At 32.3% G+C, this 17,055-nt stretch overlaps 1 protein-coding gene across 6 annotated transcripts in view; it reads left to right on the top strand.

Annotated features, from left to right (window-relative positions):
• The window catches only part of exp (expansion), a 239,648-nt gene that overhangs the window by 191,047 nt on the left and 31,546 nt on the right, over positions 1-17,055 (top strand). For all 6 annotated transcript variants that reach the window (XR_015837370.1, XR_015837371.1, XM_088257972.1 and 3 more), the window contains exons 6-7: positions 4,174-4,372; positions 14,943-15,199. Coding sequence is in view for 4 of the 6 variants with exons in the window: in XM_088257972.1 (XP_088114098.1) it covers positions 4,174-4,372; positions 14,943-15,199 (456 nt within the window). In the remaining 2 variants the exon portion in view is untranslated. The remainder of the gene's footprint in view (positions 1-4,173; positions 4,373-14,942; positions 15,200-17,055) is intronic.

The raw sequence follows: 17,055 nt of genomic DNA, 5'->3' as shown, positions 1-17,055 counted from the left end.
CAACGATTTTAAGCCAATTTTATCATTGTATTCAATGATCTGTAAGAAAAACAATAAATTATGTATCAAGTGGTCTACAAAGTGCATTAAAAAATAAATATTTGTACACACAGTGCGGGCTCTATGGCACGGCGCCAAATCGTCCTGAAAAATCGGGTCCGCGGTATACTGCGTAATGTCCTCGATTGTTGGAATAAGATGGTTTTTCAGCACTTTTTTGTACTGGATGGCATTCATCGTACCCTGTATAAAATTTAGAGGTCCCAAACCGTACGCTGTCATGCACCCCCAAATCATGACGTAGGGTGAATGTTTAACGGTTCGAGGAACGCACGACGGATGGTATTTTTCCCCAAGTTTTCGTCGAACTATCTTTATGCCGTCTGGACCAAAAAGGTTGAATTTTAATTCATCGGAGAAAATAACATTTTGCCAATCCTCCAAGGTCTAATTCTGGTGCTCCTTCGCCCAATCCAGTCTAGCCTTCTGCATTTTGTTCGTCAGTAATGGTTTCTTTGCGGGACTTCGTGCTTGGAAACCATGCTCCAACTGCCGCCTGAACACTGTTTTTACTGAAAATGTTGATTAGCTAGTAGACTGCACCTCTGCGTGTATTTTAAGTGCCGTTAAAAATCGATCGCGCATAACAATTTTTTTTATTAAGCGATCATCTCGGGCAGATGTCGCGCGCCCCCATCCGCTTCCTTTTTTCCATTCTATGGATTCAGTTTGTTGGAATTTTTTAAATAAAAACCCCACTGCATTTTCTGAATACCCAACTCGACGAGATATTTTACAATTAGATATGTTTTGTTGCGACAGTGTGATTATTTTGGATTTTATCGCAATCGACATTTGCTTTGCACTTTCCATGATTGTTGTGTTATGTTCCCTCAAACGCGGGTAAAACAAAATTCTTGAGACATTTTAAAATGTAAATATTGTAGAAAGGTGACACAAAGTGTCTTTAATTTATTGAACAAAAGAAAGAGGTATCGATAAAGGATTTCTTAGAAAAAGAGTTCAGTAAAGTCAAGGCGTGCGGTAGCAAGTAAACTCGTAAATTTTTTTGTCCTGCGGTGTATATATATATATATATATATATATATATATATATATATATATATATATATATATATATATATATATATATATATATATATATATATATATATATATATATATATATATATATATATATATATATATATATATATATATATATATATATATATATATATATATATATATATATATATATGTATATATTTTAAATAGCATGATTGTTACAATGATTAAAGAAAACACTTGTCTTATACCACTTGAGTGGTATAAAACAAGTGTTTTCTTTAATCATTGTAACATGTCTTACCACAAAGTTAATGCCGAAACAATAAATAAAATAGCATGATTGTTATTTAAAATATTCTTCATATGGCCAAAGACAAAAGCTTGTAACTTTAACTCTGGTACTTTAGTATTACCTCCGCCTGCTTAATGGGCTACTTAGCATGAAAAATATCGATTTTTAATTTACGATCCCTACTAAATCCAAATGTCAATATCATGGCTATTTTCTGGTCGTGATTTTCGTTTCCGCGGTAATTAACGTTGGAAATAAATTTAATTAGCAAGATAAATTAAAATAACTTTAATTATAACAAAATACCGCCGGCATTTGGGTGTCACGAGTCCTGTTAGAGATAATGTATTGTATTTTTAATCCGCCTACTTGTTCTACAAACATAAAAAAAATCACATTAGTACCTTAATAAACAAAGATATTAATAACTTTGACATTTATTAATAATCGTACACTTTTACATACAAACCATTGTTTAATATTATGAGTCCAAGCATGAGGTCACAATACACACGTTCCTTTAGCTTTTTTATATTCTTGCTAAAAAATGCAATGGAGCATTTTATTTTTAAATATTCCATTTAAAAATTTACTCGAGATTTCACTTAAGAAACCATAAAACTATAAAAATAAAATAAAATTTATATCTTACGTATATATTTACCTTTTCAGGTAGAATAATATTAAATTAAAGTGTCTTTTTTCATAGTTTAATAATTGGACAATTAACTATTTTATACGAAATCTCGAGTTCGACTTTTGCCTTAATGTTGTAAGACATGAGGAAATCGTAAAAGAAAAACATATGTTTTTTACCACTTGAGTTTTTTTTTATTATAACGACTAGTTTCGGAAGCTGGAACTGCACAAAGTTTATATTCAGACTTGAAGATGGAAGCATAGCTTCCGACACTAGTCGTCATAATAAAATAAACTCAAGTGGTAAAATACAAGTGTTTTTCTTTTACAATTTTAGTTATGATTACGTTAACAGTAACGCCTACCTAATCGATTCTACAATATTATTAAATCTTACTCTATTACGATAACACGATGACAATTCAGATCAGCTCGAAGAACTAGTTCTCGATTGGCTTATTGATTATTTGACAGTACTCATTTATTTTCCGACGGCTCAATCTATGACGCAAGAGTGCAAATATTGTTGCGCCCTCTCGGTTAGTTCATTCGACAAGAACACTTCTACCGAACTGACCCCGAGACGCCACGTAATAATAAAGATGATGAGAGTGTTGAAAACCAACAACGCGTATTATTTATTACGAGCGAGCGTATTGTGATCACCTCCAGACAGCAATCTCCCGCCATTGTTATCCCCGTAATAAATCAGAATTCGGTTCCAAATGAATTCGAACAGATCGAGTTATCGTAAATAGAGAAATTCCTATCAGCCTCCGGGGAAACGAAATATGCTGAGACGTAAGATACCCATCTCTCTTTGTTTCTCTTACACTTATAACAGTGTGAGGCGTGCGCTGACTTTCCATTTCATTTAATAACTAACTCGCTCCGATGTGTTTCATTGTGAATTTCTTTTGTTCAATGGCTTTCTCAGTCGCGGAAGAGTAATTTTACTCTCTTCCATGGCTTCATTATCTCCGCATCTTCATTTAGTGTACATTATATTCTTCCATGTGTGCAAAGATGAGACGCCTTGATTGATTTGGTAATTAAGAAATTTCGGTGTTATAATGTCTAATTATGATTCATTCAAAATGAAAATATTTTTTTTATTTTAGCATTATAAAAGCTTATCAATGTTACCACTTACAATTATGACTTAAGTGATTTCTTAAGAAATTCTAAACGACAATTTTAATTTTCGTTTTCTCTCAAAAAAAAATTCATCGACAGATAAATCTCTTTTAAATACCAAATTTGGGAAGAATTTTACATACAATTCATGAAGGTCTCTATTAAATAAAAAGCTTGCTTGAGGTATCATAAAAAACGGCGATTAATAAATTGTCCGATGAATAAAATATAATAAATACTCAACTCAACCTTAGATGGTGCGGAGAACTCACATGTGAAAGGTAGTGTCAAAGAAAGGATATATATAAGATCCGAAATAGGAGTATTGTGGTTGTCAATCATTTATAAAATGGCGTATTTTACACTTATTTTTACAGTGATCACTTAGACCAGCCAATATGAGGTCATAAACCCTGCAAATACCCAGACTTTCATATTTTTCTTCATATATTATATTGAGATAATAATTTGAATGACTTTACTTCTTATACTGGGACTTATATGACGTTTGTGTAAAAGTATTATTTGAAAATTAAAAAAAAATACTTAACATTTAAATGACTCTGAAATCTAGCTACAGCTTATGCAACACCGCTTATCATGGCCCTACTTAGGCATCAACACTATAAGTTTTATAACTACTTGTGAGTAGATTTACTCTTTATATTTTAAGTCACCATGATTTCGTGTCCGCCTCCGTAGTGTAATGGTCAGCACGCTCGGCTACCGTTCTGGAGGTCCCGGGTTCGATTCCCAGGGGGGGATCAAATAAATATAGGTGATTTTTTCACTCAAATATTTATTCAATATTACCCTGGACTGGTACCTGAAGTGGAGGGCTGATCACCTTTCCTTCATGTGTTATCGATCAAGATAATACTGCGTTTATATTATACAGTGCCCTATGCACCATTGGGTGCGGGTAATGGTTTTTTTAAAAGAATCACGTATTTCATGAGTGGAAAATCTCTGGTAAAAAAAACACTGGCTTAATTCAATTCAATAATCTGGTTGTTTTTATTTGATTTGAACAGCTTTTCGACATGAAGAAGTTCCAGTCCAACGTGAGTCGCGAGCTGCGGAGAGCCTACCCCGACCGGAGGCGGCTGGAGGCGCAGTGCCTGAGCGCCATCGCCTTCGCCAAGTCGGAGGCCGACGTCCTGGATTGCCCCATATGGGTGCTCATCATCAACGTGGTCGCCATGGACATGCTCAAATCCAAACTTCCCCCAGGTAAACCTATTTTTGTTGTATTTCGTAAATTAAAAACATTGTTAAATTCGTGGTATTTTTTATTATTTCTTTGGTTAGCCTATATTACATTTAATACAAACTATTATTTACTCTTAATTTACATCGTATATATTTACATCTTCTTACAGTAACCAAAATATATTTTTAAACTCTTTATGCATTCAGGCATCTCATCATATATTTTTAAACCCTTATACATGAAACAATTTTGAGTTTCCATATTTTTTAAAAATGGCAGTCTGATTTTATACTTATTTCTAGTACTATAATCATGAAATTTTTGTTTAAAACTATTTTATCCTTAAAATATTTGGGTAAGTTAAAAAATGTATATATGGTATGGTAATATCATTCATCGTTCTCTCCTTTTCATTCATAGTTCACTTTGTGTAATATCGCTTAATAACACTACTTTACGACGGCTGATTTTGGAATAATTATTTGGTCATCAGGTCAACTATAGACGAACCATTCCATCATCAACTAAAACCGTGTACTTACTACGATGGAATGGTTATTCCGACTGCCGGTTTCAGAATAACTATTCCATCAACAGGTCAACTGTAGAGTAACCATTCCATCATCAGGTATACAGTTGATTATGAATGATTGAACCTGATTATGGAATGATTATTCCGATAACGGTAGCCGTGAAGTAGTGTTTTAAGTGATATTGCAGAAAGTAAACGATGAATGATAAGGAGAGTGTTTTTTCATGATCGAATATTTTATCTACTTTAAAGTGGTCAGGTCAGAAGTCGGAAAAGTCGGGGGATATGTATCAGATGATGTATGAATGCGTTAGGGGTCAAGATTGTTGTGCAAAAACAGATTGGTGTAGCGTTCTATTCTCTCTCCCTCCTCTTACGGGGAAGCGGCGTGATGATAGGCAAAGAGAATATAATGCCAATATGTCTTCGCAAACAATCTTCGCCACTTCCACTTTCATGCATTTCCTCATACAAACAAACATTTACTCTCCTTTCTAAATCTTTATCAATCTTTCCATCCCTAGAAATATACTTCCTATACTTACGAAATCATTGACCTGTTTCAAAATTTCCCCATTTATCAATATTTCACACCCAGGTCTACATTCCTCACTTTCAAAAACCATAATTTTGGATTTGACAACATTCATGAGTAAATCACTGTCCTTGCACACGCTATACACTTTTATCACCAACGCCTGCAGGTCTTCTCTTCTATCGGCAAGAAAAACAGCATCGTCAGCATACAAAAGGCAACGGACAAATAACAATAATTTTTGATAAATAAATAAGGATGAATTTTAAAAAATCTTACCCCTTCATTTGATGCAAAAAATACAAACTGTGTAATGGAAATAATTATTTGTTATTCAAAAGGCAAAAGTGGAAAATATATTTTCACGTATTACTGGCGAATATTATTTTACTTAGATAGGTACTTTAATCAATAGTATTGCAGTATGCTTTGCATTAATTTACTCAAGCATTGAAAATGTTGTATAATTCAATGAACGTCAAATGCTATTGCAATAATTCGATTTATAATAGGCGTTTACATTGAGTTATTCGCTCTACTTTAATTCAATAACTGATCTAAATGCTAAAATGGACCGAGTCAGACTGTTTATAAAATTAATAATGCGTAAAATTTGTACAGAATTGGTTTAATAAAGATTATTGTTTAATAATCTTTTAGTACTGATTTCATCATTTTAAATAATGAAGCATTCACCAAAGGAAAATAAAAGTGATACCTGCATAAACCCACCTTACGTCACTTAGCTAAAACATATCATTACGTAGCTGTATTCGGCTACACGATGCTGTGGCTCAGTCTGTTTAAATGGAAAAGAGAGAATAAAACAGAACATTAAAATCACGCGCGTATTCGAAGCTACGTTGAATTAAATTTCAAAGCAATTGGTGAAGAATTTAAGGAGATATGAGATTTTGAACAAATGAACACATACATTTTTATTTACGAGTATATGGATATGGTGTTTTCATAAATCGGGTATAACGGTTTGAACGTTCAAATCATATGTTTTTGTTTGTAATAATGTTTCCATAGAAAAATAAAAACTGTTCGCCGCAGTTTGTGACATTTGGGCGACGTTTGTAACGTCATCATTCTGAAGATGTCACAAACGTCGCTCTTACATCTTTCTTCCCGAAAGTAAATCCTGTGTACGGCTGTAACATCATAGATCCATACAGCTCAAAACATCGTTTTGTAGGTAATTTTAAATGTCGATATTTCAAAACCGTTATAAAATTAATGAAGCCTCATAATATTAAAAATACTTTTATCATTTTTATTTCGTTAAAAAATATTTAAAGGGCATATTGTCTCAAAGCATGATACATTTGAAATCGGGGTATTTCATGTTTTTTGTACATTTTAATATTTGAATGAATTGAAATCCTACTACTTTAGATTGTTTAAAAACTAATGTTTCTATAAACATTTTAAGAAAACACTTAGTGTGATATATAATTTATAAAAATAAGTCTAAATTGTAACAATTTTTTATTTATTTATTTTAGTGATCGCAAAGTGTAGTTCACCCAAAAGCAGAATAATTAAGCAAGTGAAATCAATTTCACAAAAATATAGTATTCAACGATTAGTAATAACACCCACAAACCCTTTGGAGCGTGACTATAAAAAACGACCTTAAGTTAAAATAAGATTTCATTTGCCAAATCCCTTTTCCTTACAAATAAAACATAATTACAAGGCACAAGTTACATAGCGTTAATTTAATAAAAATATGTTATGGCCAAGTGAATGAGGAAGTGTATTAACAATATTTGACATGATTGACTATAGTAAATTTATAATATTGTATCAACTTTGACTGACATTTTTGCTGTTTTTATTTTTTGTCGTTGGATTAGTTGGACGTTATTAATTAAGCATATTCTACAAAAACACATTGAACATTAATTTATTTTTACCTACACCAAAACCATTATGGCGTTTTTAAATATCCTGTTGAATTAACATATGCCAAAAAATATCATTCGTAATTAATAATTTATAGATTTTATATCCTTGAAAATAGCATTGTCTGCTTACAAAGTGTTTTCGAACAATACTTGAAATTTACTAGTAAATTTCTCGTTTGTAGTTGTTTGTGGGTTCGTTAACATTAATCTTTGAAAATAATATGCATATGTAGGCATGTCATAATCATGAATTATTGTTTTTATTGTCTAAATTTGACTGCGTAATATTCAAATATATACACATTTCGTGTATCTTCAAGACTAACGCAAAAAGGTAAAGATAACATTTGATTTAGATTTATGTTAAAAATACTACTTGAAAAAATAATTAATCATTTTTCTTTATTGATATTTTTTTTATTTTTATTGTTTTTGGAATGACTCGTATTTTTGCAATGATTAATAAATCGTGAGAATGGGAAAATGGAAGCTGTTGTCCGTTGTCACCAAAGATATTTCCAGTAAATCACGTGCATCAAAAGAAGTCACTGGAGTCATCTTAAAACGAGAAATTACGTGATAGAAATACACATAGGTGAACAAAGTTACGTTTATGTATTCTTAGTGGGAAATCGCAATTGTTGGTCCTGGGGTTGACAACTTCAATAGTCCACATTTTTGTGTCTATGAAAATCAATATTTGATAAATGTAGAAGTTCCAAAAATTTGAATAGTGTGGTTGTCAATCATGGGTAGAATGATGAATGTGGTTACACGTGTATAAAGTGATCACTTAACCAGCCTATGACAGGCCATAAACCCTGTAAATACCCAGACCTCCATATTCTTCTTTGTCTTTATTGGGATTTAAAAAATAATCCAATAAATTATTTGTGTTTGAATATGTTTATCGATTAAAATTATTTTAATTTTTGCTAATTTCTAACGATTAGATAATTATACGAGTATTTTTTAATCCTTTATTTACGGCCGTAGCTAATTTGTACATTATAAATATAATTTTTGTAATAATTGTTGAATAAAATAATAATCTCTTTAAGTACCGTAGAACGGGGCTACTTGAAATTTGAAATGTTACTTGTATCCAGTACAAAAAAATCATTAAATCTGTATTCAGTCCACAATAATGAACGTATCGACATGATTCATTATTTCCTTGACAGGTGACACTTATTGTCACGATACTTCGATCGATACCAAGATCTAAATATTTTTTGTACTGGGCTCAAGTAACACATCAAAGTTGAAGTAGCCCCGTTCTACGGTATATTTAACAAAGATGAACATATTAGGTCAGGAATTATACATCAGCCTGAAGTATTGTAATTATTCTTGCTTTATACATAGTTAGCAAGTGACATGTTCCAGATATCATATACCAAATTATTGGATGATTTTTTACATTAATTTTGTTCCTTAAAAATCCCTAGTTCATCTCTTATTTCACGAAAGGTTTTGCTTCCCAGTGACCATGGCGGCGTTAGGAGCTCCTTATCAAGGCTCTATCACAGCCACGTTCTTGTCCTGCGCACGCCTACTGTATTGTTAGGAATAGCTGAATAGTCTGGTACGGCGGTACCTCCCTAATGGCTGCTAAACCTCTTTTGACAAGATCCGCAATGACAGACTACAAGGTCTCCTCTCCCAACATCGCGATTCATACATAAACAACTAACTTGACGCTAGACAGGTAGGTACACTGAATACAAGCAAAACATACAAATATATTTAAAGAAAATAAGAAATCATCCATTAAAAATACTATATATTCCTATGTATTGTTTAGTCTAAATATGTATAGTCTTTCATTTCGCCAACTTCAAGTAGTCATGTAATTTAATTTTCATATTCTGATACTACACGCCAATGTTTAAAAAAACGTAAAGGGGTTAAATTTAGATAACTAAATAATATAAATATAACTCTCTCTATCCAAACCTGATTAAACTTATAGATTTATATATGATTAATACAGTTTTATCTTAATTAATCTGTTTTGATATTAAAACAAATAACCAGCAAATCTTTTATTTTTAGAGGTTTGTTTGCAGGCATGGTAGAGAAGATAAAGGTGGAAAATACATCGCAAACAACCAATTTAAAATATTTCTCAAATTTCATTTCGCAATTGGCGGGAATCCAACTCGCGATGCCAGTTTTGCAGTCGAAAATCTATCTGACTACTCTACGGCACTTGCCGTAATAATACATTAACAGTACGTTTTCTCCAGCCATCAAAGCTTTTCGCCAGCTAGAAATCGATCTCAAAAATGTATTACATGGTAATCACACGCACAAACCACTGAATTTTAATCGAAATTACTTAAAAAAAACACAATGATAATAAACGATAGGTACATTAACTGTGGAAATATTTACCTTCGTGCGTTACCTACTACATACATAAAAAAAAAACAATTATGATAGATACTTATTTGATTATTTGAGATTAATAAACTAACATGTTAACCAAAACGCCTACAAAAAGAAAAAGAAATTGTTTAAGCAAAAATAGCATAGAGTTATTTTTTCGTAGTATTATAAATTCCCATGTTGGTTACATTGTAAAAAGGCGTATTGTATCTTATACCAACACGCTCTTTTAAATAACCAAGCAATTTGATGCAATTAGTTAACTATTTGGTAACTAATAGTAAAAAACTTAGGTTAAAAAACCGCCAATTAGGTAACTAATAGTAAAAAACTGATTAGGAACGTAACAATGTAATACTTTATACTTAACAGTTTATCCTCCACAACTAGAATTATTCTCTTAAGCAATTTGTATGACAACGTAAATCAGGAGGAACGAACGTAGGAAGACCTTCCGAATAAGAAGCGGGTTTCCATCCTCCCTAGCGTTGACCTTTTCTCAGAACGGTGACAAGTCGCAAGTGGGAAGGTTTCGCTCCGCGCTATTCTTATAACGGAAAATGTCAGACTCTATTTATGATAATGACGTAATACCCTCGAGGACACGTGACTCCCAGATCTGATTTGACTATTGTCTTAGACCATTAGACTCCTAAGAGGAATTCGTCCTCGGTTTATGCACTTTTCTATGTCCGATTTTCCCTAATGATCTATACTACGGAAGTTTGATTTTTGTTATTTAATCAAGTGGACACAAAATATTTGTTTTCAAAAATTAAATATGGGAGGTAATGTTTAAAAACCTCAAAGTTTTAATGATTTATTATACTTCCCTTGTAGAAATATATAATATCGCTATATATTGTAAAGCAAATATAGCTAGTTTATATAAATATTGAGGCCTGTCACCGTATGAAATTAGTTACCGACATTTACATGAAATAATACAATACGTAAAAAAATATTTAAAAATGAAAATTTAAAGAAAATCTATTTAGAGTACCTTTTTGTTATTATCCATCTGAACAGAACATTTTCGTTCTTCAAAATCAAAATGTTTTTTGGTGTTCTTTTAGATTTACTCACATTGTAGACAGATTTTTGTATTAAAACGTATTGTATAGCTCGCTTGTATAAACGGAACTTCCGGTTATACAAAATTGTGCACTGTTTATCATATAAATGACATATAAATGAAATTTAAGGTCAAATGCACAATTTTATACACCATTGTATTTTACAACCTTCGCGTTATTATTAAATTATCGTTATTTTTAATTTTCATCCCAACCTTAGGAGTTACCCACGCTGTCTGGTATTCCTTTGTTACTGCCAAATATTAAAGTATGATTAATCTTTCCCGCATAGGACATTATACGAAAAAGCCCACTAAAACACCCATTTTTGGACAAAAATTCTCATCCATGGCCTATAGATTATTACTTTGTGTTGACAAAAGAGTATAAAAGAGTGTGTTTACATAAGTATACTTACGCAAAAACAAATTGAAATGTTATTTCAGGGTCTCTCTATAAAAAAAATATTTGTGAACTAATTCAGAATGAATCTCACCTATATTTGATTAAAGTAAGTTAATTTACTACATTTTGAGTGTATCCAAATACCTTTTCACGAATCTGGATTATCTCCAATTATAGGAGTTACATATTTTCATATTATTTTTGACATCTCATCAAAGATGAAGAAGTTTATGGAAGTCTGGGCATTTACGGGGCTGATAACCGTCATAAGCTGGTTTAAGTAGGTTTGGGTAGAATTGGTGGATGTTACACGTGTGTAAAGTGATCACTTAAACCAGCCTATGACAATGACGGTCATCAGCCCCGTAAATGCCCAGACTTTCATAAACTTCTTCATCTTTGATGAGATGTCAAAAATAATATGAAGTAAGTTAAATTTACTTTATAAAATTCTCAACTGATGGCACCACCATCAGTTCGAATCTACGAAATAAGATTTAGTATGTTAAAGGAATCTACTAGCATTGCATATATACAACTATTAAAAATAATACAATATGGATGACCAAAATTGGCCAGAATAGTGAACGTACTCGTATGTACATGTATGTTTATTGTTAAAATTTTCAATAAATTAAAAACCCATATAATATTTTTGATTAAATAATTTGTGTAATGTGTAAGGAGTATTTAAATTTATGGTAAACCTCATTTTATTGAGCTTCCCATATCAAGGATATATTGAAATAGAGAATGTCCTCTCTTGAGTTCATTACACCTGAATAATAGATACCTTTTGCAACACTTCCAGCCTTTTAAATAACTAGTTGACTTTAAGACAGAAATGCCTTCGATTAAAAATGATTTCACCTTCACGAATAATGAAATATTATGTGTGCAATATGAATGCTTGCTGCATTCTTAATAAATGTTATCATAAATCTAAATAACATTCTCAAATTATTTCTTACAATTTTATTTATTTTTTCATTGCTTATTGTAAAACATCATCGAGTTTAATTAACTCAACATTTTGAGTGTGTCCAAATACTTGTTCACAAATCTGGATTATCTCCAAGTAAAGGAGTATTTTTCATATTATTTTATGAAATCTCATCAAAGATAAAGAAAAAGTGATTCAAGAATAATGTTTCAAAATTGGTTTATATATATTTAGAACTTCCAAGAATTTGAGTGGTGTTGTAGAATTGGTGAATGTTACACGTGTGTAAAGTGATCACTTAAACTAGCCTATGACGGTCGTCAGCGCCGTAAATGCCCAGACCATATTCTTCTTTGATGAGATGTCAAAAAATATAATGTTAAATAAATCAGTTCACAGGTGTTTTTATTATAAATATCTCCATTTTATTCATATATGGCACGTAACAGCAAAACACGCAATACATTACATTAATCATGGCGGACAACGTGCTTCTTAACATCACTGTCACTTCGAATTCATTGCTGTTTCAAACATTTTAAGTATTTTCATTGCTTACAAGCATTGTGAAATCAAACACCAGAAATGTGTGCTTTCTATTTTTTTCCATTTAACCAGATTGAGCCACAGCAACGCACGGCCGGGTACAGCTAGCTGTTAATAAATTACGTTTTTAAACATTAATAGGTATAAAAGTCACTTGTTTACAAGGCAATAAATTTTCTACAGAGACCTCAGGTCACTTAGGATTTCATTGCTGTTTCAAATATTTTAACTTTTTCATTACTTCACAAGCATTGTGAAATCAAACATTAGAAATGTGTGCTATCTATTTTATTTCTTTTCCATTTAATCAGACTGAGTCACAGCAACGCACGGCCGGGTACAGCTAGCTATTAATAAATTACATTTTTTAACATTAATAGGTATAAACGTCACTTGTTTACAAGGCAATAAATTTTCTACAGAGACCTCAGTCTACAAACAATTTTAAGTTCAAGATTCAATTAATTAGTTAACTTGTCTTGTACTATTGTAGCGCGTCTTTAGAATAACAAATAATGACATCCCATGACTGAATAAGTCAAAGTTTCAAGTTCGTTGAATATTGTTTTTTTTCTTCACACTATTTACCACTAACTCAACCTTCACGCCTAGAGATTTCTGTTTTGAAACGGATACAGAATGTGAAAACGTTTATTTCCCAAAAAACTTGGTTGAGCGTTTATATATTTTTTTTTGTATTACTAATTCAACCAATTAAACGTGTAATCTAACCAATCGATAAGTTATTGGCTTGAAATCTCTCTTCAAGCGATAAACATTACGCGATAAATCGTTATTATCTTTTACAATGTTTGTTTTAATTGGCTTTCATTAGGTAGTAATAAAATGTTACAATCATTAACGTTAATTTTTAATGAGTCACAAATAACTATTTTACCATAATTTTTATTGTAAAATTAGTTGATTGGTAAAAACTTAAGTTTTACCATGATAAAAACTAACTAAAAAACTAACTAACTAACTAACTAACCATCACGCCGCTTCTCCGCAGGGGTAGGCAGAGAGAATAGAGCGCCACACCACTCTGTCCTTGCAAACATTCTTCGCCTCTTCCACGTTCATGCATCTCTTCATACATACCCGCCGATTGTTACGACTCCTAACCTGACCACTTTCAAGTATTTGGCATACCTGATCGTGCCTTGTTTTTCTCGGTCTTCCTCTGCTTCTTTTCCCACTAACATTCGCATCATAAATTTGTTTTACCGTTCTTTCCTCACTCATCCGTTCTACATGTCCAAACCATCTCAACACACCTTTCTTAGTTTTATCGATAATGCTTATTTCAGCTTTGCATTCCTTCCTTATTTCACTATTCGCACATCTATCATACATCGTTTTGTCACACATTCTTCTGAGAGATCGCATTTCGACTGCATTCACTCTACTTTCATCCTTCTTTTGCCAACTCCTTGTTTCACTTCCATACATTCCATACTTTCACTTCCATAAAAACTAACTAAGTAGTAATAATAGAATTCGGAAAAAATATATAAGAGGCTTATATCCAGCATTAGAGAGACAGCTGACAATGAAGAAGTACTAAGAAACCATCATGCCGCTTCTCCGCAGGGGTAAGCAGAGATAATAAAACGCCTTACCAATCTGTCTTTGCAAACAATCTTCGCTTCTTCCATATTCATGCATTTTGTCACACGTACCCGCCAATTATTCCGACTTCTGTCCTGACGACGCCCAAGTATTTGAAATACTTGAACATGCCAAGTTTTCTTCGGTTTTCCAGTTATTTTTTTTTTAAGTGAACCTGCTCTTCTTTCTTAATTATTTTGTATCATGCTTTGGTTAGATCCAGTTATTATCTTGATCATTAATTACTTGAAGGTACCAGTCTTCTAATGCTAGTTTACTTATAACCCTTATCCACACCCAATGGTGCATAGGGCACTGCATCGATTCGACGCAGCGTTATCTTGATCATTTCTTACATGAAGGCAAGGTGATCACTCTTACGCTTCAGGAACCAGTCAAGGCTAATATTAAATAAATATTACAGTGTAAAATCACTAATATTTATTTTCACCCCCCCTGGGAATCGAACCCAGGACCTCCAGCACGGTAGCTAAATACGGTGGCCATTACACCACGGAGGCGGACGGTGCTAGTTTAGGATAATTAAATTAATATGGTAAAATACCGGTACCTTATGCGTTCGTACCAAATGTGCGGCATCATTTTTTCTAATTGATTTGTTTTTTTTCCAGTTCAACGCCAAGTCGTCGATATCAAGAACAGACCTCGCATCCCGATCCCTGATGAGGACCCTTACAGTGTGGCCAACGGCCCAGCGGGATCCGGGTCCAGTGGAAGTTCAGGGTTCAACGGTAACGGAGTCAATGGGCACGGGATGGTCGCCAACTCCAGGGAACAGCTCATGATGCAGGGCGGACAGAGGAGAGGTGACAAGCCGCCCAAACTACCGCCGAGAGAGAATGGCATATACCCTCATGACATACCTAAGGTAAGAAACATGTACTTTTAAATTAAATTATTGTTTCTTTATTTGAAGAACTATCATTGTATTTTTTTTATTTCATGACTTTTAAAATCTTTAAAAGTGAATTTTATCAAGGGTATTACAGTTTTCATAAAAGCCTCATTATAGTTTTATAGTACTACTATACTTTAAATGTTATTATTATTTGATACTATATTTTTTCTCAGATTCATTTGAAAATATAAATAGGTTTTTATCTTATGTAACAAAATATTTAACAAAAAAATCATTTCTATAGTCTGATTTTCATCAAAAACATAATATTTATTATAAACATAGATAGTTCAAATCTGTGATTATTCTCAAATGACTAAACTAACCGCTACATATTCTTAAAAGTAAAACCCTTATGATGAAGGAAAACATAATGCTTCTGTACAATAAAATATGATATTCATTAACCCAAATTATCATTATTATCAATTATCAATATTATCATTATTATCAATTATCAAAGAATTATTAAAAGTTTCATCACTTCTCTATACAGTATATACATAGTTATATTATGAGAACTTCTTGATTGGCCCACACTAGATTATCCCTGCTGTTCCCAACACAGATTTAAATAAAAACATATTTATTTAGTTTAAAGAAACAAAAATCTACTTAATGATCCATAAACCTTGTACATAATAAGCAATGTAAATAATAAATGCAATTCCCATTTAAAAAATATATTATGTTTGAAAGCATAGTCCTACTAATTATCTTCCATATCGATACTGGATGACAGAATAACACCCTCTCGCCTCGGACAGGATAGCACAGTCCTTCCATAAATTCATTCAACCGATCACTTTCATTGTGCCTGCATTGCTGCTTGATTTTCTCATGTCAAATATTATGCCGAAAATAATAGTCATTGTGCTGTGATTTCTACATCAATCTTGAAGCACAACATAGATCGCTCTTCTTAACCGGATCGCCGGATAAATAGTGTGTGATGTATGGTATGTGGGTACTTGAATTTCTCAGTATCTTTGATAAGTTGATTCTGAAGTGATTCTACTGCCAGTTATTAGTCTCGTCCACTTTTCCTGAATCGCTCAATTTGAGCGCTATATTACTTTGAAAGTTTCATTGTGGGCTATCGAATACATCAAAGCGTTACATTTACGTAAAACCATTTCTATAGAAACACTTTTTTGAACTTAAAAAAGGCGGTGCACACTTACTTTCTCTGTTTCTGGCACCTCTGACAATGGATACTGAGAAATTACGAAACATTCGGAAGCGGTGTCGGAGATTTTGTCTCTTGAAGTGTCGAACTTTTTAATATATTTAATGGATTAAACAATATAAAGACCGATTATTTATTGCGCCATAAAGCTGACAGTGAATGACCCCCAGTAATTTATTTACCAAAAACAAAAATAGTTTCACAATATTTTGAGTGTTAAAAATTTTGTTAAAAAATACTGATATCTTAAATGTAGCACTTACATCTTTTTCTTTATTTATAAAAAGATCCATAAAAAATATTTTTATAAATAATTCCTTAGTGGATAATAATATAAATCTAATATTTCAAATAATTAATATACGTAAATCTTATATAATATATGAAATAAAGAACCCCTTACTCCTAAGATTTTTTTTTCTACATTTCATGCAAATTATGAAATGTTAAAAAACTTAACTCGAACCATACACGTCGGCGAAGAACACACGAGATCTCTTTAATTGAAACATAAATACTACCTTCAAAATTTTGAGTAATGGGGTTGAGAATCACGGGTAGGATGTAGAATGTTACACAGTGTACACAGAGATCATTAAACCAGCCAATGACAAATCGTAAGCCGTGTAAATGTCCT

This window comes from Brachycentrus maculatus, unplaced genomic scaffold (assembly GCF_059751285.1).
Source record: "Brachycentrus maculatus isolate JH-2025_06_01 unplaced genomic scaffold, ASM5975128v1 h1tg000089l, whole genome shotgun sequence".
Classification (NCBI taxonomy): Eukaryota; Metazoa; Arthropoda; class Insecta; order Trichoptera; family Brachycentridae; genus Brachycentrus; species Brachycentrus maculatus.
This window is presented reverse-complemented; position numbering and strand designations above follow the sequence as displayed.